The 24914-nt window shown below is 35.9% G+C and overlaps 2 protein-coding genes across 3 annotated transcripts; one reads left to right on the plus strand and one right to left on the minus strand.

Annotated features, from left to right (window-relative positions):
- Positions 1–45: 45 nt before the first annotated feature.
- LOC125675694 (kinesin-like protein KIF25) lies at positions 46–14433 on the plus strand. Of its 2 annotated transcripts, XM_048913480.2 has the most exons (13): positions 46–196; positions 707–895; positions 1538–1780; positions 2343–2431; positions 2672–2714; positions 2845–2897; positions 3003–3077; positions 3720–3869; positions 5171–5332; positions 7031–7209; positions 12278–12448; positions 12658–12813; positions 13167–14433. In XM_048913480.2, the coding sequence occupies exons 1-13, from the start codon at positions 128–130 to the stop codon at positions 13388–13390; spliced, it is 1803 nt and encodes a 600-aa protein (XP_048769437.1). In that variant the 5' UTR covers positions 46–127; the 3' UTR covers positions 13391–14433. The 2 variants fall into 2 exon arrangements, with proteins under 2 accessions (XP_048769437.1, XP_048769438.2); XM_048913481.2 differs by lacking the exon at positions 13167–14433 and having other exon boundaries at positions 62–196; positions 12556–12678.
- LOC125675695 (gastric triacylglycerol lipase-like) lies at positions 13826–23133 on the minus strand. The gene is made up of 10 exons (XM_048913482.2): positions 22596–23133; positions 21570–21771; positions 18912–19026; positions 17772–17922; positions 16848–16934; positions 16520–16675; positions 16326–16397; positions 16173–16244; positions 15053–15139; positions 13826–14639 (listed from the first exon to the last, which is right to left on the minus strand). Exons 1-10 carry the CDS (start codon positions 22878–22880, stop codon positions 14487–14489), a joined length of 1380 nt encoding a protein of 459 aa, XP_048769439.1. The 5' UTR covers positions 22881–23133; the 3' UTR covers positions 13826–14486.
- Between the last annotated feature and the right edge of the window lie 1781 nt (positions 23134–24914).

Here is a 24914-nt window from a genome sequence, read left to right on the forward strand (position 1 = left end):
AAAGTTGAAATAGCATTCGGTACACCTCAAGAGTTTTCATAGATTAGAAGCAGCCGAAAGTTTGTTGTGTTCAGACGCGTTTTCTAAAAAAAATTAACTCTGTACGAAAGTCAAATTGAAGACAACTATGCCGCTTGGCATAGATAGAACACACTTTTATGCTGAAAAGGTTAAGAGACAAGAGAAAGATTTACGTGTAAGTATGTTGACATAGATTGTATCTGACAGACAATCAGCAATGTTTACAACTTTACATGCACTGCAGGTATTGAGGTAAAGAGGTATTGTTTAAACAATATTTACATTTCCAGAGCTTTTGCCATTGATATCTTAACAAACTGTAATGATAGTGATTTCCTCATTAATGCGATGCAGCTGTGAATAAAGCGCGTGTGAATCTAAATTTTAACGGCTGTGAATATTCTGACAGAAATGAAAGTTTAGTAGATCTACCTGATGTAAATACAAAAATCCATTCGCTGGCATACTTTTCACGAAGCCAACATGAAGCATTACAGTTCATAACTTCATGTCCTCATATGTTTTCAAAAATGAAATTTATCTATTTAAAAACTATACTAGGCCTAAGCTAATACCTGAAGATCCTTTGAAATGTCTATATATAATATCTATATCAACTCGTTATTATGATCAATTTACTGTTCAATGAATGAGTCATATTGTGCATGCATATTTCTTCTTTCAGACCAAAGATGAAAGAATTGCTCAACTGGAGACAGAAAATTCTATGCTGTATCTTAAACTTGCTCAATTACACGGAACAGTGCAAACTGCCAGGCAAGAGAATGCATCACTTAATGGCCAAGTAGAGTCAGAGCAGCATTTTCGTAGCAATGTTTCTGAGACAGCATTCAAATTACAAAGAGAACTGGAGGTACATATATATGTGTATTTGCCACAACTAATTGCCTTTCTTAAAATCATTATTGTCAAAATTTTCTATTTGTATTTTCAGTTATATTAGGCAAATCCTACTGAACAATGATATAATGGTTGAACAAAATTGTGAATATATGAATTAAAGTGCTCTATTTCATTTGCCTAAAACTGCTAAAGGTATATGCTTATAAACATAATATAAAAAAAATTCAGGAAATTCCATGTACTGAATGTTATGATAGATATCTTTCATTAAATATATTGATTATAACTGTGGGTTCAATTGCTGGTGACCAGATAGCTCGGTTGGTAGAACCCAGGTTCAAATCCCGGTCTGGTTTGTTACGTTCTCCCCCTTCCTGTTGCATTTGGTGCCATAGATCAGCCCCAGGAACTGACAGATGAAAATGTCTGCCAGGGGATAAAGATCTTGGGTTGATGTTTTTAAGGTTTAGAGACATTTAAGGAGGTAGGAATGTGGCAGTCAGATGGGTTCGATTGCCAATGGCCAGATAGCTCAGTTAGTAGAGCACCTGGCTGGAGATTCAGGGGCCCAGGTTCAAATCCTGGTCTGGTCCATTGCATTTTCTCTCTTCCTGTTACATATAGCAATAAGACATGTCCATTTGATTTTCAGACCATCAAAAATGATCTCAGATCAGTCCAATCCATTGCCATAGATATTCCAGAGCAGTTTGAAAAGTACACATCTCAGGCCACCAAAGTTGTCCAACGACACAGACAGGTGTTCCAATCGCAGAGTTCCAGCATGACCTCTCTCCAGTCTCAGGTTACCAGCATGGAGCTAGCTCTACAAGAGATCACTGAGCGTCATTCCAAGGAGAAGAAGAGGAGACAGGAACTTCACAATATACTTATGGTGGGTGAAACAATATGAGTGTTCGAAATTAACCATAGACCGATAGACCGAGTCTATGTTAAATGACACTGGTCTATGCCAATTGTAACTGAGATATACCAAATTGTCTATGCCGATTTTGTAGATTTAAAGCAATAAAGTTATCCCAAAGGACCTTGCATGGTCAGCCGATGTCTGATAAATGTTATGAGGAAAGGAGGATATTGAAATGGAAAGGAAATATGCTTTCTAAGTACATTAGAAATAAATGAAAATGTATTAAATTTGTGTTATTTTTTTTCAATGTTGCGGTCTATGCCAATTCGATGAGGTCTATGTCATCTTGTTTTGGCATAGACCTGTGGTCTATACCAAGTTTTAAACCAATTTCGAACACTGTGTATGAATGGTTTAGAGTCACATAATATTTATATACAGCAGATTTTTTTCCTTTAGAGGGGTTTTGAAACTGTCTGCTATATACATTTGTAAATTGTTAATTTTGACACCTTCATATTATGAAGTGTTGAGAGTGAGACATGTTGTTAAATGTCTTATATTTATGAATGTTCTCATTTCTCAGGAGCTGAGAGGAAACATACGAGTGCACTGTAGGATCCGCCCACTGATGGAGTTTGACTGTGGGAATGAGGACTCCGGCTCCTTAGGAAAGTAAGTCTTACTGATCCGATTGAAGATTTATACTTCAATATGTTTATACTCAATACTTATTCTTCTTGTTAATTGCCTTATACACCTGTCTTGTATATTTTTGGACGTAAATTGAATTTCTGTGCAAATTACATCCAATTTGACTCTATTAGTCATCTCCCTTGAAAGCAATTGTTTGAATTACATAATGACATTTCCAGTATGTTTCTGTGTTTACATTAACTTGGTATATTCCTTTAGGTCAGGGAGTCGCTCTGAAGTGGTGGTTCATTTTGTGGATGATGTGAGTCTGAATTTTGATTTCCGATTTTGTTTCATGCATTTCCTGTCATTTGAAATTATCTTAATAGTTCCAATGTGCTTCAATTACATTTTTTGTCGATTGTCAGTAGCTAGTCTGTTTTCATTTCTAGGAGAATGTATGTTGTCGTACAGCAAAGCACAACAAAGTATTTGAATATGAAAGGTATATAGTGAAGAAATTTATCTTGCAAGGTATTTTAAGAACATGCATGTATACAAAGTTTTGTTCATTAAGTCACTAGTAACTTTTTTTATGGCTGTTTTACAGGGTGTTTGGTCCAACAGAATCACAGAATGGAGTCTTTGATGAGGTGCAGCCCATGTTGACCTCCTTGTTGGATGGGTAAGGCCTGACCAGTCACTGTATAATTATTCATACATAGGCCTGACCAGTCACTGTATAATTATTCATATTATGACTAAACTTTGCAACAAGCAAACAAAACAAATTCCACACACTGTATTTCAGGAAATTTTTGCCCTGTGACATTTGCATTCTAATAAATTGAAAAACATTTTTGTCCTGTTTAAAATTTACCCCAAACCAATTATTACTACTTCAGAGTAATGAATAAATTTAGATTTAGCCTAGTTTTGAATTCACTCATTCAGGATGAAAGCAAAATGAACAAAAATTTCCCAGTATATGTATTGTGTTGTTGATCCTATGCTTCAAGCTTTTAATACTTGATATTTTTTTCTGAGAAAGTTTTGAAAAACAGTTCCTACATAGATCACTTTAGCAAGAATAAAAGATTGATGGAGTTTTTACCAGTACCAGTTTTAATACTGTCATAATTTTTCATTGAGCACCAATTGTGCTGGGCTATGAAAGCAAAAGAAGTACAATATTTGTTCATAAAAGAAGAACATATAGAAGCTTTCCACACACGTACATATTAATGAAAGTGCATGTTTTCATAAATTGAATTTATACATGGGAAATCTTGTACATATTTCTACATCCACATATACATTTTGACAGGTACAATATCTGCATTATGGCGTACGGGCAAACAGGAAGTGGGAAGACTCATACAATGTTAGGGAGCCATAAGAATGAAGACTACAACCCCTCTAGGGATCCCCACAGAGATGAAGGGGTCATACCAAGGGCAGCAAGAGAACTGTTTAGGTCTGTGTCATTGTGCTGTATGCTAGTTTTGTTAATTATAAATGTAATACAAAGCATGCAGTGTCTGTCAGTACTATAATAGGATTTTTTATATATGTATACACCACTTGTATTTATATTTTGATTTTAGCATGCAATTTTATCTTCCCCATTTTGAATTTTTTGCAGTATCATTACAATGTATTTTGTTGACAGCAGGGTAATATTACAGTGAAAACTTTATCAACATATTTATTTACACTTGTAAATTTAGCAAAATTTATATAGATTTAGATTGATAGGTGTATTGTTTTTAAAAGTTTAAAAAGTTAATATGTACCTAAATTGTATTTATAGGTTAATAGTGTCTTATTCCGTCCCCCTTCAAAAAAGAGGGACCATATTGCTTTGCCCTGTTGATTGGTCGATCGGTATGTTGGTTGGTCTATAGACAACATGTTGTCGCTCAATATCTTGAGAACCATTCACTTGATCATATAATGATATTTCATATGTGGGCTGGTTATGAGTAGAAGAGGACCCCTATTGATTTTCATGTCAAAAGGTCAATGGTCAATCTACTCTGGACATAGGAATATACTGTCTGCTCAATATCTTGAGAACCCTTTCCTTGATAGACATTAAACTTGGTACAATAGTACATTGTGAGGAGTAGATGACCCCTATTGATTTTGAAATCACATTGTTAAAGGTCAAAGGTCAAACTGGACATACATGTAGGAATATAATGACCGCTCGATGTCTTGAGAACCCTTTGCTTGACAGATATCAAATTTGGTACACTGGTATATCTTAAAGAGTAGATGACCCTTCTTGATTTTGAGGTCACATGGTCAAAGGATAAGGGTCATACTGGACATAGGAAAATAATGTCCACTTAATATCTTGAGAACCTGTCGCTTAACAGACATCAAACTTGGTACAATAGTACATTGTAAGGAGTAGATGGCCATTATGGATTTGAGGTAACATGGACAAAGGTCAAGGGTTAAACTGGACATAAGAATATACTGTACATTCAATATCTTTAGAACTCTTTGTCTGACAGAAATCAAACTTGGTACATTTAACAGAAGAAAATTGACATGTACTTTTACACTAGATGCTTTTCTATTGTCCAAGTGTAGGTAATGGAAAGATAACTCAATTTAGATTAATCTTTTTCAATTCAAACCCTTGTTTCTTGGACTCTTCTAGGTCATAGCTGAGTTCACTTGGCTCCACCGTACCATGTCACTTGGATTTTACAGTAATGTGTATGGTATTTATAGATTTAATGGGTATTTATTTTTTATTGATAGGTTAATAACGGAGAAGCAGTCTGGCACACACAAAGTAGAGGTCTCTGTTCTCGAGATTTACAACAATGACATTCGAGATCTTCTGAGCAATGACCCCAGTATTAAACATGACATCAACACCAGCACGGATGGCTCTGTCAGTGTTCCTACTCTGTCATCCAAGTAAGGCTAGAGAGAGTGTTTAAAGTAAGGGAGGGGTTGTACTCCTACAAGGAAGGCTAGAGAGAGTGTTTAAAGTTAGGGAGGGGTTGTACTCCTACAAGGAAGGCTAGAGAGAGTGTTTAAAGTTACCTAGGGTTGTGTATAGGGAAGGGTTGTTCTCCTACAAGGAAGGCTAGAGAGAGTGTTAAAGTTAGGGAGGGGTTGGGTAGGGAAGGGTTGATCTCCTTGAAGAAAGGCTAGAAAGCTTCAAGTGTGTTAAAGTTACCTAACGGTTGGGTAGGAAAGGGTTGTACTCCAACAAGGAAGAGCCCAGGGTTCAGAAGTCCCTACTCTCCTTATATTTCCAGGTGAGTGGTTTCAGCAGTGATAATATTTACATTAAAATATTTAAAAGGTGAAACAAGATAAAGATAAAAGATAACAAAATTAGATTCAGAAGATAATAAATGTATCGTCGCAGAACCTATAACTGGCTGGAGTAGGAGGGGCTGGACTTAAATGGTAGGGAGGCAAAGATACTGCAGAGTCATTATATTTTGTGGTTGCTTATATTTTCAGTGGTTTTTGTTGTACCTCAACAAAATTTCATGAACAAATTACATGCACATGTGTACAGTTGAAATGATGCTTGACTGTAGAATTCATAACACAAAATTACATCCTAACCAAGCTATGGAATCTTGACAATCCATGATTTGATTTGAACATATCTTATTGTATAAGGGCATGTTATTGTGATAGGTTTCAACACAAGTTCTTTCAACTTACGGGGTTCTCAATCCATGAAATTTGGTGCCCGTGGCTTTAATAATTCCACATTACAAAACGGAGCAAATATTTCCGAGTCACAGTTTCAAGACATCGGCGGATGATCATGCTCTTTGTATAGTTTAATTCACAGTTTTAAGTGACTGTCTCCATGATATTAACTGTCTGTCATTACGTAAAACTATCGCTGTGAAATCACTTCATGGGTTCAAAGTTTCATGATTTAGGAAAGTCATACTGTCCTCTGACATGAAAGATTTTGTGCCTATTTGTCAAGATTTGATAAGTTGTCTAACTTTGTTGTACCAAATCAAGGAACACATGTTGCTTGTGATGGCATCATTAAACTCGATATAGATTGACCCTGACATAGTATACATCCCAGCTGTCCTAGTACATGTATCTCTAACAATTACAAAGTTCTTGGGTGTGACAGGTGGGTGTACGGACTCTCCTCAGCAGCATTATTGAAGACAGTACAATGTATGTATTATATTGAATGCACACGTCAAATGTCTTGATTGTTCTTTATCTCACAGTTACAAAATTATAGGGTGTGATAAACAGACAGACAGTCCTAGTGCGAGTGAGTTTGAGATGGGGAAATTATCCTGAGGGGACAAGGCCCTGAAGTTATAAAACTTTCTTGAGCATGTTTTCATACTAAACTCAAAAGCAAAGGTTATAAAACTTATATAAAGTCATTCTCATACTCAAATGGAGTACTTGCTCAAGATTTTTCGAGTATGTTTCGATGCTTGCTTAGAGTTGTACTCTAAACAAACATGGCTGAGTTTGAGTATGAGTATGGTAAAAGTTTTATAACCTCCAGGCCCTTTTCAATCTAAAACAAAGCTTTACCAAGACAGTCTTGTTCCGTAATTCATGTTTGATTTGATAGATTAAAACTTTATTTTTTTATGTTCACAGGCAAGTGGACACTGTTTATGATGTCATGTGTCTCGTCCAGCATGGCCTGAGAACCAGGAGAGAGTCGGCCACCATGGTTCATGAACACTCCAGTCGTTCACACCTGGTGGTGACCCTGACTGTTATTTCCCAGGCTCCAAGTTTCTTTTCCAGGACTGCCTCTGGATCATCTCAAGACTGTGAGTATGCATAATCAACTCGATCTGCTTTATCTTTTTTGTGTGATGTCTTAGATGTATATCGATGTGAATCATCATTATATTTGTAACTTTAAATATGTGAACTTGTGTGGTTCAGTGTAGTGATAATAATTTTATAGATTTTCAAATATTTATGACTTTCAGTCCATTGAATGCATATCTCTAGAAATTTCCTTTACAATACTTTTTGTATGAATTGTGATCAGAATGGTTAAATATTAAAATTTTGTGTTGTGGATGCAATTTACAGGTCTACGTTATATATAGATCTACAACTGAATTAGGGTAATATTATATATTGCTGCAAATGTTGAAATACGGAACAAGACAATTTTTTATGTATACTAAATATTTCTCACAAATCAGTTGCTTTGTTAGCAAAAGATATTGACATGATGGAAATACACACCCAGTTGTTATTTCAGGAATTTACACAGTTTTGTCTTGTTAACTCTTGTGTTTAGGAATTGTTCTGAACATTTTTATAGTGACCTTTTTATTTGCATTGATCGACTTACAATTTGTCAGTAAATCTTTACTTTGACCTGCATCTTACTTTGTCAGTGAGTTCACCTAATTCACCGAGGTCAAGGACAAAAAATATCAAGTTCTTCACTCTTCCTCCAAATGTCCCGATTAGTAAGTTGGTCCAAGTTAAAATCCTGTTTGTTTACATAGTCACTGTGGTTCTCCTTGCCTGTTTGATTTCAGTATTCTTCTGAGGCATTTGCTGAATCTCATTTGTTCCTTGTTTGTTTTAGTTTTCCTTCTTCTTTTATTGTGCAATAAATATTCTGGAATGAACAAGTTGAAAAAATGCTAACCGGTTAGAAAACTTGTTACTGATTAATCAGGTTCCTTTGGAATCTACATTGTTCGTGGGGGATTGATGTTCAAGGATTTCGTGGGTCACTCTTACCCATATGTCCACAAACCAGCAAAATTTTGCTTACCATGAACATTGGCCCCCACGAATTCAAATGATTCCACTGTATTTGTTTTTAGGTGACCTATTGCTATCTGTTTTTGTCCGTTGTCGTTCGTCGTGCGTCGTGCGTTAACATTTGAACATTTTCAGCTTCTTCTTTGAAACCCCTGAACCAATTTCAACCAATTTTGGCATATAGCATCTGTGGGTGGAGGGGGAACAAAAATTGTGAAATTCGTGGTCCCTGCCCCCCTGGGGCCTGAGGGGTGGGGCAAAAACCATCAAAATGAGTGTAATTTTAAAAAATCTTCTTCTTTACTCCTGGACATCAAGAAGCCAAACTGTGGGCATAATTATAATGAGCGTTGAGCCCTCTACCAAAATTGTGAAATTCATGGCCCCTGGGGCAGGGGTTCTTGTGTTAGGGTGGGGCTCTATTGGTCATATAGTGAAAATGTAGAAATTCTTTGAAAATCTTCTTCTCTGTCTCTGGGTATTAAGTAGACAAACTAATAGCATGGTAATGATGAGCAAGGATGCCTCTTTAAAAATTGTGAAATTCATGGCCCCTGGATCAGGGGTTCTGGTGTGTTGGGTGGGGCTCTATTGGTCATATAGTGAAAATGTAGAAATTCTTTGAAAATCTTCTTTGTCTCTGGGTATTAAGTAGACAAACTAATAGCATGGTAATGATGAGCAAGGATGCCTCTTTAAAAATTGTGAAATTCATGGCCCCTGGATCAGGGGTTCTGGTGCTAGGGTGGGGCTCTATAAGTCATATAGTGAAAATGCATTATTTCTTTGAAAATCTTCTCCTCTGCTGCTGGGTATTAAGTAGACAAACTAATAGTATGATAATGATGATCAAGGATGCTTCTTTCAAAACTGAAATTTATGGCCCCTGGGTCAGGGGTTCTGGTGCAAAGGCGGGGCTGATTGATTATATAGTGAAAATGCAATATTTCTTTGAAAATCTTCATTTCTGTTTTCGTCCTTCGTCGTGCGTTAACATTTGAACATTTTCAGCTTCTTCTCTGAAACCCCTGAACCAATTTCAACCAATTTTGGCATATAGCATCTGTGGGTGGAAGGGAACAAAAATTTTGAAATTTGTGGTCCCTGCCCCCCTGGGGCCTGAGGGGTGGGGCAAAAATCATCAAAATGAGTGTAATTTTAAAAAATCTTCTTCTTTACTCCTGAACATCAAGAAGCCAAACTGTGGGCATAATTATAATGAGCGTTGAGCCCTCTACCAAAATTGTGAAATTCATGGCCCCTGGGGCAGGGGTTCTTATGTTAGGGTGGGGCTCTATTGGTCATATAGTGAAAATGTAGAAATTCTTTGAAAATCTTCTTATATTGGTTTTATCTAAGGAGTAAATAACCCTTTTCTTTATGATGTCTCAGACCTAGGTTTTTTAAAAAGGATTATTGATTGAACATAAAAATGACACATGTACTTCATGACCACATAGCTATTCAATGTTTCTTCCATCCAAAAGTAAAATTCTTATATTTAAACACAAACCTAATTCAAACATAATGGAAGGTTGTTACATGATACTCAGGTGACCTATAAGGCCCCTGGGCCTCTTGTTTAGTAAACAAATATTGTCCCACTTTTGTATGTAAAAAGAAAAACAAGGTGGGGGGGGGGGGGGGGGGGGTTACATATATTCCAAGGTCTAGATGACGTTTTGAAAATTGATTCAATGATTGATCGGACTTGATGATCTTTAAAGTAAACTCACATTAATTATCGTCCAGCATGTCTTCATACCTCCTCCAAAGTTCCCAATCATGTATATTAAATAACAGGTCAGAGGGGCACAGTGTTTGGATAACAATTTACAAACTCCACACTAGTGAGCATAACTTTTACATTCATAATCAATGTCTGGAAATATGTAAACGAGGAGACAAGATTGAGGAAGGTTGCGAAATGTCCGCTGTGGAGCTGACTGTGAAAGGTTCAGTGCCATAAGATTTTCTCCACTGCAGGAATTCTCCTAAACAAATTTTGAAGCCATTTGTCTTCATCTGTTGTAGACCAAATTGGGTTTTTTTTAAAATAAAAATTTGAAGCCTGATACTGATATCAAAGAAATTAAATACGTAGTAGATATGATAAAACATTCTGGCATATGACATTACAAAAACTGAAAGTTTTGAATTGTTAAACATTCCTATTTGCATGTTGTTGTTTTTTTTATTTGTTCACATATGATTACATACTCATTATTACAGCTGCATTCATCTAATTGTGTTATCATGTGTATGCCAGTAGTGATATTAAAGAGAACTAAAAATTAAAATGTAGAATTTTGAAGCAGGTACTCATCTTCAGAATAGTTTTGTAACAATTGAACAGTTATTTGATCAAAGGAATTAATTTATGACTAACCAATTACAAAATTTTAAGCAATTGTCATCCCTAGAAAATACAATTCACATCTTTTATCTATAGTTCTTGTGTTTGCCTTTGATATCTTTACAAATTGTAATGATAGCCATTTCCTCATGAATGTGTTACAGTTGTAAGCAATACACATACAAATCTTAATGAATATAATATGTCTATTTCAATGACTGGAATTGGACAGAAATGAAAGTATACATGTAAATATAATTAATGCACTTCATGAGGTAAGCCAGCATGAAGCGCCACAGTTCATATCCTCATGTATTGTCAAAATTGAAAGCTTTTAATATTGTTGTGTGTTTGCAATTATTTTTTTTATGAAGGTCCTCTCTGGACATTTATTGAAGAGAAGATTATGATTTTTAAAAACTAACCTCTATCTGAAATACATAAAACCTGTATAAAATCTTCAGCTCTCATATACTTGTGCAACTGTATTAGTACTTGTATATATTCACCATCTGATCCCCAGTAAACATCTAAACAGTGGAGGGTTGTATTTGGTTCTCATATGTACATTATACCCAAACCACCCATTTTGCCAGTGTGATAATAAAGTATAAAGCAATCTGACTTAGAATATAAATGTTTATCTTTTCTTTTGTTCATTACTATTTTATATATGTAAAAAAAAAAAAAAAAAAAGATTATTTAACTGACAGCATTTAAGAGTGTGTAACATATGGTAAGACCGTCACTTTGTGAATTATATAAATGTGACCATATTAGGGCACATTTCAAAATAATTGCATTTTTATTTCTGCTAACAATACTGTTTGAGATATTATTTTCGTTAACTTTATTAGAATGAACATGTCACAACAAGTATTTATCCCTTCATGACAGAGATGCTGGAGATGTGATCGAGTGTGTGGTTGCACAGAGAACAGTGAGATGCTGGAGATGTGATTGAGTGTGTGGTTGCACAGAGAACAGTGAGATGCTGGAGATGTGATCGAGTGTGTGGTTGCACAGAGAACAGTGAGATGCTGGAGATGTGATTGAGTGTGTGGTGGCACAGAGAACAGTGAGATGCTGGAGATGTGATTGAGTGTGTGGTTGCACAGAGAACAGTGAGATGCTGGAGATGTGATTGAGTGTGTGGTGGCACAGAGAACAGTGAGATGGACACTGTTGAGGATCGATCCAGATTTCACTTTTAATTCCAGGTCAAAAGGTCGTGATCAGTAACTTACGTAAGACGAGCTCTGCAAAGCACGATCTTGCTATAAACTTTTCGTATGCATTAAGTCCCATAGTGACTTTGACCTTTTGACCCCCAAAATCAATGGAGTTTTTCCTCTCTTGATATTAAAGCTACACATGAATTATCAAATCAAACAAACAACAAATGTGGCCTATAGAGTGTCTACAAGCTCAGTGTTGTACACACACTCGCATACTCATTAACAGTCCTGCTGCTCAGTGTTGTACACACACTCGCATACTCATTAACAATCCTGCTGCTCAGTGTCGTACACACACTCACATACTCATTAACAGTCCTGTTGCATGTACTACATGCACTGTAACTCCTTTTTATATCTACGTTTTGGGTGCCAGATAAGAGTGCCACCCTAGTTTTCAGTCTCACGCAATCTACAAAGCTAGGGACACTGTCTGTTTAAACGATAATGATAAGATACCACTGAGGATATTTACAATGTACCTCCGTTTCTTTTGCTATTTATATACAGTGCAACGTGATTTAAGGGGTCGATCAGTGTCCACATCATCAGTTCCTAATCTTGGCAGCCTTTCCAACACGTGGTCCGGTGCTGAGCAGTCGGCTGCCTCTACACCAGGGATGGGAGCTGTCATCCGCACCAAGCTGCAGCTGGTGGACTTGGCTGGAAGTGAATGTGTGGGTAAGGACATTTTTATACTTTAGTTTTTTTTATAGCCAAGTTATAGATTTGTGACTTAATTTTTATAAATCCATTATTTGGCTAGTATTTGTTTATTTCATCTGCAGGTGTGACATCACAATCATGGAGTGAAAGTCATACAGTAAGAGTCTGGGTACCCTCTATAAAAATAAAACTGTAATAATAAGTGTTTATTTGTATGCTTTAAGGTATGAGCGGGGTGAAGGGAGCCGCTCTCAGAGAAGCCTCCAACATCAACAAGAGTTTATCAGCTCTAGCGGACGTGTTAGGAGCCCTGGCAGAACACAGATCTCACGTACCGTACAGAAATACCAGGCTCACCCATCTCCTGCAGGACTCCATCGGTAAGCCATCACACAACAAACCACACAACAGTCATGAGAAGACCATTTTACCCACCCCCACCCCACTCCATAAATATTAATACCTGCTTATGTGCCACATCTGTGTTCTCAGAATCTTTTATTTTTGTGTTTATTTCAGATAATTAAGACAGATTGTTTTCTCTTAACTTGTTTTGATTTAATTAATGTGATGAATTTTAATGTTATAAATGATGGCTGATAAGACCAGTGCTTATTTCCAACTTTCTTTGAAGTATAACTCCAATTAAATGGGCCTCGACTAGTCCATAACTGGTTGTTTTAAGCTTTTCGAAGACTTCAGAAAGGTACTAACAAACTGAATTTTTCTTCAGGTGGTGATGCCAAGTTGTTAGTGCTGTTATGTGTTTCCCCAGCCCAGAGATACATCACCGAATCTCTACAGTGTCTGGGCTTCGGAACCAGAGCCCGCCAAGTCCAGCGTGGCCCAACAAAGCGACGTCTGCCCTCGTCTGCGGAAAAAGTGGACTCCTCAAGTGTGCGAACCAGATCTGTCTCAACAGTCACGGGACCTAGTTTTATTCCAAAACCAACTTGATTTGATTCACTCTCTACACAAATTCTGCAGTCGAAAAGTGTCTCTACCAAGCTCCGACAGTTTGTAGAGAACCTAGTGAATGTGTTCAGTTATCCATGTTATCAATGTCTGTGATATTGTTCATCTGTGATATACACTGTAGTAAAGATATGTTGGATCACTAACATTTAATGTGTAATTACTAGCTGTATAGTTAACCCATGGTTTTTGTCCAAATCAACTGTCGCACGATCCATCTAGTACCCAATTCTGTGCTGTCCACATATGTATAACTTAGTTGAACATGTGTTCTGATCTTACACATGTTCAAGTCTACCTACACTCCAGTAGACAACACACAGGCAGTGCTTGTTTCAATATATCATGTCAACCTCCTTTACGAATCGTTTGTTTGTCTACATCATGAATGTCTACAAAGCATCGATATAAAAAGTATTCTGTATTTTAAAATTTTATTGTTAGTTGTTTTTTTTCCCAATCCTTTTATACTACATGTATAATATAAAGGAAAAAACCTATAAATCATATTAAACTATGTTCTTCTACCCAACATTTGATGTACAAAAATTAGATCATGTAGTTAGATAGCAAACAAAATACACGTATTTGCTGGTAGTATAAGGTTAATGTACACTGTAATACGCTCAGAAATTGAACACACGCTTTTATAGAATATCATGAGAAACGTGATTCACACACACCATCCAGATCTCTGTCAGTGAAAAATATTTTGCATTAGAGCACCTGCTCATTACATCAGTACAACAAAGATTGCTGCATATATATTGAATTTAACATTATTATACAAAATATGTACGCGAGGTGTCAAAATAAATCAGATCCGTATTTGATTATACGATAGCTTTTAGACATTTTTATTTTTAATATCTTTTTACAACTGTTTACAGGTTTTTACAGAATATAACCCATAAATACCTGTGGCAAACATTCACGTTATAATACGTTATTACATGAATAATACAAAGCATTTTAAAAAGATGTTGAGTATGTAATGTCATTTGTAAAATGAAATTATTAATTAGAATAGTTAGATGTATTTTCAAAATTCAAATTTGTTTCTTTAAATGTATTTGTATCAGCTGTAGAGATCTTTAATGATTAGATTTATAATGGGTTTGTAGACGAGAGTGGCTGCATCAACACCCCAGATAAAATCTAGGTGATTCCAGGACTTCAATTCAAAACTGCCTTTTAAGTTGACTATTTTCTGCTGCAGATTTGCGACATCCTAAAAAGAGTATTCAGTAAAGAAATTTTAGTAAATAAAAGCAATGAGATCTCATCAGACAGAATGGGAACACTGAATACAGACAGGTTCTAGTAATATATCGTGCAGCTAATAAAATCATGATTTAAAAGTTTGAATACTGCAATCTTGGGCTAAAAAATCAAATTTTGATTTTTCATGTGAATACAATAATTACAGTATTCCAAGGAACATGTCGTCATCAAATATGATATATACACTGTACATTAAATGACCATCATGCAGGAAATACACATGCTATATATCAAAGCTACCTCCTACAGTTACAAAGTTCTAAGATGTGACAGACAGACAGTGGACAAAGTAATCCCTCTGTATCATTTTGCTTCACAAGAGACAATAAAAGGAGGTGACAGAAATAGTTCTACTGTTACCTTGGGATCAGCCAGCCAATCATTCTTGGCCCAGTATAGCACTGTGGGAGTGGTCATTGTAGATACATTATATACAGGGGGCGTGGCCTGCAAAGAGATATATAGGGATAATATAAAGCAATGTAAATAATCATTGTGAATGTAACAAAGCTATATCTCTTTGTCACTTATCGTGAAATAGAGAGATTGTGTGTGTGTCTGAAGTAACGAGTGCAAGGCGCTGGTTGCTTAGCCGTTTCCCAGGAGTGTTGTGCGAGTTTGAGAGGAGAGTGAATGTCAGGGTGTCTGAGTTAATTGGTTTGAATGCTTTCTGTTTCTGTTGAATGATCGAAGTTTAAGAGATGATAGTAAGAGTTGATAAATCTATATATTTTGCTTGAGAAAAGGTCTTGTGCGAGTAGATTAAATTAGGAGGTACCTCGTGAGAAAGGGGAGATCGAGTTTAACAGTGAAGGTGAAAGCATGCGATTTGGATTGTGAATTTCATATACTTGTGAACGTGTCCATGTATATATGTAGATTTATAAATACTGTAGTACCACGGGCTTATTGACGTTATGAAACCAGTGCCGTCACAGGGAGGACCTTTGTGACATGAAAATATACCACCTCTTCTCCATTTACCATACCATTCCGTATCTCCTATGTAACTAAAATGATGAATTCTGATTGGCTGGTGGTGGTAAGTAACCTTATTTCATATGTAATAACTAGACTGACTATCATTCTCATTGGCTAATAAGACAGTGGTATATTACGATATCATCAGCTGAAGCTGGGAGGTAAAAAATATGTGACGTTGCAGTGTCGTTTTTTTTTAAACATACCTACATTGTACAATTATGTTTTCACATTGCTATTGAAGGTCTAATTCACTTATACATACACTTTCATGTTACAGAAATCTGTTAGGAAATGAATTCATTATTTAGATCACATAGGAAATGGATTCACAATGTAGGACTCTGACTTCAGGATGTATTGAAACACAACCAACCTCTGATAAATTTTCATACATAAATGACTAGACCTCGGTATAAATGACAATTTGTAGGACACATTGTATCTAGTCTCAGTACATTTTGAGTATGATATTCAAGTCATGCTTTGAGATACTGACCTGGTGATAATGAATCCTGTTTTTATCAGGTGACCCCCAGTCATAAGCCTGGAAAAGCCCACTCCTGGACATCTGCATGTAAAGTAATATATCCTTCAGTAAGACTATCAAAATAATGAGACTCGTTATAATTTCCTCAAGAGGATGAATTACCTGTGCGAAGTGGACCATATCTTGCATAGAAGTTCCTGCTGGGGCATGCGATATGTACACAGGAAGGCGTGTCTGGATTTTGAGAGGAAATAAATAATTTTTTTTAAAAATTCTGGGAATTCAAATACAGAAAACAGAACTGTATTGAACTGTTGTCAATATTCACAATGAAGACATATTAAACTGAGGCTTACTGTATTAAGGTTGCTGGTGTCATATCCTGCCAGCAGGAAAATGACATTGGTACATATGATGCTTGTGATTTTCTCCTTACAAAGCGTGCTCCCCAGTACCTTGAATATCCAATCATTTGGAAGGAAATCTCGGCGCCCAAGCAAACCATACAAAAGCTGAAAAAATAAATACAGACTACACTGATTCAGTCTTCAGGCAAAACACAAACTGAATAAGTTTTGAGGTACAGTACTTTACTGCTTAAACAAAATTAATAGTAAGTCAAAATGTTAGCTGTGATAAAGCATTCATAGATCCATAGCTGCAAGTGTTAATGTGACATCATACCTCATCTGTAAATATGGCTAGATATTTGATTGGACTCTCAATGTGTGCTATGGTTGCCACAGGTCCCATGGCAAAGAACTGCTTGACCTGATGATGTAAAATAGTCATCAATCCAATGAATTTCTATTTAATAATATGTAACAGGGAGGCCTAGGAAAAAATGCAAGGACCAAAATAGGATTCGAACATGAGCCCACTGAATCTCAGTCAGGTGTTCTACCAACCGAGATATCTGGCCACCAGTGATTGAACCTGTCTGACCATATCGTCAGAAACCCACGGTTGATTACACTTTGTTCCTCTCTCCATCACCCGTGGGTCCATTCATTCCTACTTGCTCGTTCTCATGAATAATTAATGAGGCAATTTGATTGTGCACTCATCGTACACCCTGAGTGAATTTGTCCTTATCAACAAGACGCTTTCAGCCCAATTTCAGTATCCATTTGTTGTGATAGCAAAGTTAAGTTAATGCTACCTTTAAAAACAGAAGAGTTCCGTCACTATAATGATTACTTTGATTGGACGATATTTTTAAATGTTTAATCATTAGAATGAGAGAGTAGGAATGAATGGACCCACGGGTGATGGAGAGAGGAATGAAGCGTAATCAACCGTGGATTTCCGACGATGGTCTGACCGCTACATTCCTCCTTCCCTGAACGTCTTCACACTTGAAGACATCAACCTAGGGTCTTTATACCCTGGCAGGCATTTTCACCTGTAAGTTCCAGGGGCTGGTCTACAGCACCAAATGTAACAGGGTGGGAGAAAATGCAACGGACCAGACCGGGATTCGAACCCGGGCCCCCTGAATCTCTAGTCAGGTGCTTTACCAACTGAGCTGACTGGCCACCAGTGACTGAATCCCTCTGATCACTACATATCAATTAATGCACTTCTGAAAATCAAAGAGTTACAAACCTTTTTAGCAAGTGCTGGATTTTGTGAGAAAGCAGTGAATGCTTGCAGTGTTCCCTGAGAATGGCCTATGTAGTAGAGCTGTTGTTTTCCTGTCTTCTTTAGGATGTACTCAAGAACAGCCGGTGTATCATACTTTGCCATTTCATCCCAACTGAAAGTATTTGGTGAATATTAGTTTTGCAACACTGATTCACGTGCAAATTATTTATTACAGATAAGGAGGAACTGTTTTAATGGTAAAACAAAGGATTACAATCCACCTCTCTCCACTTCACAGGATGAGAGACGCGGATAACTCGGTGGAAAAACTCCTAATCAAATGGTTCTGTGTTATGCGAGTCTTTCTGTGGAAACTTCATATCTGTACATTGTAATTAAATATAAGTGAACAATGCTCAGAGAAAAACAGTTTGAGGTCAAAAGGTCACAAAGAGAAAATGAATTGTATATGTCACAGTTGTAATTTATAAGCGTGTTGCAGCGAGCGGTATTTCTAGATACTATTGGCGCGCATTGCCAATCGAATACGAGGGTGTACGATAGTATGAATGAATGATTGTTAGTTTGTTTAGTCACGTGGTGTATGTCGACCTTTCAACTAAATGACAAACGAGTAATTAATATTCATACTAACTTCACTCATATAAAAAGACATTTCATTTATCCCATGCAATATTACTCATGTGCAACCTTCACGGTCACTCCAGAGACATTGAGAAGTATAATTTAAAACTTCATGTTATATTATATTACTGAAGTCCTGGTAAGATTTACACTTACTTGTATAATTTTATTTCATTGATAAGTAATTAATTTCATTGTCAGCGTAACCTAAAATATTGTGTTCTATGTGCTGTTAATGTAGTGCATGTTTAAATGTGCAATGTCTAAATGTCTGTATAAATGTTGTGCGAGTGTTTTATGTGTTGTGAGAGTTTGTGTTTTACTTATAGGTTTTTTTCCTTACACAGTAAAAATTGAGTAAGAACTCCGACCAACAATTTGTGTTACCTTGGTTGGACCCTGCAACATATATGTCCGCTAAATGTTCGTAATTGTTCTACTACTGGTTACTGTATCTCAGCTGCAGGCCCTAGAAATGCAGATGTAATATTACTTGTATAAATGGTACATAGATACCTCCATTCCCAGAATGCATCTTCTTTAGGAGACAACTTAACATGATTTCTTGAGTACGTGTTTCCCCTTGAATTCCCGAGCCACACATCAAAGCCTGCGTCTGCTAACAGAAAACCTGTCAACAAGCATGAAAGATTGGTTACTACATCAATATTAAATACTATGTTAATAAATGCACAAATTGAACTTGGTTTATATGAGCACAATCCATGTGTTCCTCCAGGTAAAATTCATCTGCACAATGTGAACATTTCTTGAAAACATTTATATACTGATCTCACAGAGGTGCATATTCTCAAAACTGAAAGTGATGTTAATTATGAAGTAGATAAATATAAATTCTTTAAGTTTGCAAATATGTGTGTATACATGCTCAAAACCAAAGTAAAACAGCCTTGTAGGCATACAGTGCATGAACTTGAATAATATATCTCGTAATCTCATTTCTCTTCTCCACAGGATGAGTTGTAGAAAAGACATCTAGTAAGAATTTTTTTCCACTGGACCCTTTAGCTAAGACAATTAATGGGTCTGTGTTATGAGAATGCTCAATCCATCCACTTCCAAATTTAGGTGTAAATTATCTATGCCAGGACCAAAATGATAAATGCCCCACAGAAAAAATACAGGAACACAGAATTTTTAACAATGTATATTTTCTGTTTTTTATATATACAGATAAAAATATATTGGGTAACTGCCATTGAAAAACCATGCCACATGCCTGAATGGAGTAATCTACTCATTATGATGTACCAGTGTGCCAAGTTTGATGTCAATCAGGCAAATGATTCTTAAAATATAGGAGACAATGTATTACTATGTCCAGTTTGACCCTCGACCATGTGAACCCAAAATTAGTAGGGGTCATCTATTCCTTATGATGTACTAGTGTACCAAGTTTGATGTCTGTCAAGCAAAGGGTTGACAGTATCTTTCTATGTCCAGAGTGGATTGACCCTAGACCATGTGACCATAAGGTCACATATAGGGGGTCATCTACTCCTAAGTCCTTAAAATGTATAAGTGTACCAAGTTTGATGTCTGTTAAGGAAAGGGTTCTCAAGAGTAGACAGTGTCTTCCTATGTCCAGAAAGGATTGACCCTTGACCTTTGACCATATGTGACCTCAAAATCAAATAGGGTCCTCCTCTACTTATAACCAACCCACATATAAATTATCATGACAGGTACAAAGCAATATAATGCCCTTCATCTTTGAAGGGGTGGGGGTACAAATATTACAAAAGACTAAAACAAATTAAGACAACATGTGAATCAGATGAATTTCATTGGTGTTCAGAAACATTTGTTACAAGTATTATTACTCATCTGCATGCATAAACCACACCCTCCGGGTAACAGTACATAGCAACAGTTGACAATACATGACAACGGGTAACAGTATAAAATTTGTTAAGTGCACAGAATGTTTGCGCGTACTGTTTAAACATTCAGTATAACCAAAAAATATTACATATTTTGTAGAGAAATTGTCAACCCACGAAAAACCATTGTTGACCTCGGCGAAATGGTTTTTCGAGGATGACAATTTCACATGTTACCCTACAAAAAATGTAAGATTTCATTAATATGATTTGCAGAACTAAATCTCCTGGCAGCATGGGATCAGCATGCTAGACCACTCGGCCATCTATGCCTGTGTGTGTGTCACTGTGTGCGCATGTGTATATATGCAAGTATGAATGTGGGGCGTGGGGGGCAGATTTGAGGTTTCAGCAGAAGTACCCAAAATGTCTTTTTCATTTCTCTTTCTTTTGGCCCAATAATTTCAAGGTGAAGTCAACTTCTCTGGCTGTATTTCCCCATCCCCACCTTTGGAAAACAGAAAAACCCTCTGGATCTAGTGAAAATTATATTGACCAATAAAATGTTAATAATAATTATACAATATGTACATCGCCTGCCTTGGCCCCAGATAGACTCAACAAACTTAAAGCTACACAAGCAAGCTTGCATTAAAAACTTGCCGAATTGTATCCTGGTGGTCCCCGAGAAATGGATATTTTTTTTTTTATTTTGCTCTTCAGCAAGTCCCTTTATAAAACAGTTAATTTCTCACCCATGCCCCTGGGGTCAAATTTTAAACAAACTTGATATAAGGAAGCTGTCATGTAAATTTTGGTTTTTCTGTTTCCGTGGTTTTCGTGGGTGATTTCTTGGTAAGATTTTAACCTGTAAGAATGACGTGACAAAGTTTTTTATCCTGTCTTTTCAATTACAAGAATACCAGTACTATTGTATATTTTCTATTCAAATTGTTAACTAGTTTTCTCATTGCAATCACTGAGAACAACAAAGTATTCAAATATGGACACTTTTCAAAATGATACTAATGAAAAAATAATTCCATAAGGAAGTAATTCAAAGTACACTTATTACACATTATTCAAAATCACATGTAAATTTCAGTTCATCCACTTACATTTAACTGTATGGATCAATTTACTAAAACTGTTAACATCGAAATGCTACAAGTAGGATAAAAATAATTATTTCATAATAGGTAGTTATGAAAATCCCATACTTTTTGCAGAACATGTACTACATCACCAATTTAGGTTTAGAAAAAAGTTATTCTCAATGATTTTTATAAGTCTGTCTAAGATCAAAATTTGATTTAGATATTCTTTTTACCAAAACTTTCATTAGCCAAGTTGGTGACCCAGTTTGTGGCAGAGGCTAGCAGACCATGCTGGAGGAACACCACTGGTCTGGTAGACACAATAGGATATTTCTTCCTTCCCCGGGGGATCCTCTGAACTCCCAGAATATAACCATCTTCTGTTGTAACTCTGTGTTCTTCACAAGGGTAACCTTTACTGGTGATCAGCTGAGTCTGTAAATGTACATGTATTATGTGTATTAAAATAATTTCATTTGATAATCATAATTATCTTTGTGAGGTTTAAAAATATGGCACAGAGAGAGAGAGAGAGAGAGAGAGAGAGAGAGAGAGAGAGAGAGAAATGTGAGAGAGAGAGAGAGAGAGAGAGAGAAATGTGCATTTCTAAATCATTCCATAACTTTATTCTTTGCTCGCCAAGGGTTTTCGGTCCACTCCACTCCTGGTGTAGAGTGGACCGAAAACTCTTGGCTGGTGAAGATGCATAACTTTCTACATGTTCTAAGATTAAATTATGTAGGAGTGTGCTGTCAGATTTCCAAATAAAATCAAAATTCTTCTTTGCATCAGATTTTGACAACCTAAATAATAAGTAAGTAAGTAAGTAATTGATGTATTTATAGTGGCAAGTGTACACTAAAACTCCTCGTAACCATAAATAAAGGTTACGAGGAGTTTTCCCATCAAAACGGGCTTAACCCCTGTGGTGTGTACATTATGTTCACAGGCATTTTAAAACCCAGCCCATCAGGCCTATATGCCACCTTAAACTGTTAAACACAAAACTTAAATACAGTACATAAAGATAATAATTTCTTTTTAAAAGACAAGAAAATAGGAGCATAGTGTTAAGAAATAAAGGAAAAAAATACATGAAAAGATACACAATAGAAATGCATAAATGTTGCAAGTTAATAATTATAACAATAACACAGAGATAAACCTTAAAATAACCGTATTTTCCATCATAGATTAACAGTATCATTAAATTCATCATAGAATAAAGTTCTATATCTTTACAACAGTTAAAATCTTACCACATTCATGCACACTTCAGGGTCATCTGACAATCGTGTATCAAAGCCAACGTGTTTCAGAAGTTTAAACTGCAAGTGACCATCCGATTCACAGTCAACATATCTTTGCATATACACATGCACGTCCGAAATCTTGTCAGCCACGGCTCCCAGGGAGTATATAATAATAGTACTAGCGCAGAACAGCACAAAGAGAATAGCATACCGAGCACGATACGGACCTGACATCCTCAGGCAAGTGAACAGACATCGGGAAGAAATTCCCCTCGTTTTCAGAAACCTCATTCACATATAAGTGGATCACATGCTTACGCGTCACACATGACATGTAAACAAATCATGTTACCAATGAAATTTTTGATTTGAGAAGTGTTTATTTACATAAAGTCTTATATTGTTCTATTTTCAAATATCATAACACGCAACTTATAACAAAACCTGTGCTTTGTACTTTACAAAATCGCGTGATATTCGCTTATTGTTACTGTTAGTAACTAGTAACTTTGTTCAAAGAGCAAGACCAAAAAGGTTCAAAGTCAAACCGGAAGTATACATTTGAAAACAAAATTCAGCGCACAGATAAGCAAGATTAGACTTGTTATTTCCGTGTAAAGTCTTTTATTCTTGTTTTATTATTATTATCATTTTTTATTTTTTTTTAATGGGTTGGGGTGGCGACCTTTACAATACATTATACATCTATTCAAGCCAGCAAGTTATCGGGGGGGGGGGGGGGGGGAGGATCTTGTTCGGAAAGGGGGGGGGGGGCATATAGATAATGATTTTTGCAGTTTTAAAGCATCACTTCTTTTTCTGAAAGTTTGCACTAAATATTCACTCAATTTGACAATTACTGGTTTGTCTTCATTAATCATCAACCAAATAAATTTGTCCTTATTTGTTAGATAGATAAAATTTTTGTTGAGCTTGTATATACCATTAAAAAACATATTTCTCTCTTCAACATAGAATGGACAATCAGTAAGGAAATGAAATTCATCTTCAACACAATTAAAGTTACATAATTCACATATTCTTTTGTTTCTTTCTAAAGAAATCTTCTGGCCAGAATTGGATTTTGTAAATTCATATCTTCCTCTTTCAATTCGAAGGTCATGTGCACTAATTCGAAATCTACGTAGAGTTTTTCTTAATTCTAGGGATTCTAAAAATATATAACTTTCCATAGTAAAGTTTTCTTTATACGAAAAATATGTTGTGAGTTTTCCTGATTTCTGACCCTCTTCACGTCGTTTTGACCAGTAAAGTAAAAATTGTTTCCGTACCTGATTCTTCATTTGTTTTTTGAAAAATAAGAATTTGAGATTTTTACAATTGGGTACCAAAATGCTCATTTTTTCCTTAAAATAATTAACGTTTTTGTACCAACAATTTATATTATATGAATTCAGATTGATATTCTCTGTATAAGCACTGTATAACAGGGATGCTTCTGGGCAATTCTCAAGTCTATGCCAATATAGTAAAATACTTTGGATTATAGAGCAGAACATAGGATATCTACCCAATTCAGAGATTATTGCAATATTAGTACTTCTTTTACCGGCACCCAGTAGATGTTTACAAAACTTAATATTCAGGTTTTCTACCTCCCAATTTTTAAAGATATCATATAAATCTCTGTCTTTTTCCAGCATGCGTGTTGAAAGTGTTCCCCATATCTCGCAGCCATACAAGGCGATGGGTTTTACCATATGGTCAAAAAGATGCAAAAATGTTTTAATTGATGGATCGATAGATTTGATGTCTTTATAAAGTTTGAATGAGGCCTTAAGAGCTTTATTGTATAGGTTAGATTTTGCTTCCTTGAATGAACCACAGGAGGATAATATTACTCCTAGATATTTATATTTGTTAGTACATTCAATACATATGTTACCAAACACAAAATTTTCTTTAATTAGGTGTCCGCTTTTATTAAAAATGACTACTTTTGTCTTATTGGTATTAATTTCTAAGCACCAATCTTTGCAATATTTTTCAAGTAAGTTTAGTTTGTTTTGTAGTCCATTTTGGTTTTCTGAAAGCAGTACAAGATCGTCCGCATATAGAAGAGAGGTGATTTTCTTTCCAGAAAGATTGACAGAGCCAATTGTTTCTTCATCCAGTAATTTAGAAAAATCGTTCAAAAATATTTTCAAAATATTTGGGCTTAAGACATCACCTTGTCGAACTCCTATCTCTGGTGTATATGGCAGGGTTAACTTGTTCCCTACTTTTATGAAAATATTGTTGTGCCTATACATACTACATAATATGTTGTAGAATAAACCATTGATATTTAATTGTAGGAGTTTT

Source organism: Ostrea edulis, chromosome 3 (genome assembly GCF_947568905.1).
Source record: "Ostrea edulis chromosome 3, xbOstEdul1.1, whole genome shotgun sequence".
In the NCBI taxonomy this organism is placed as follows: Eukaryota; Metazoa; Mollusca; class Bivalvia; order Ostreida; family Ostreidae; genus Ostrea; species Ostrea edulis.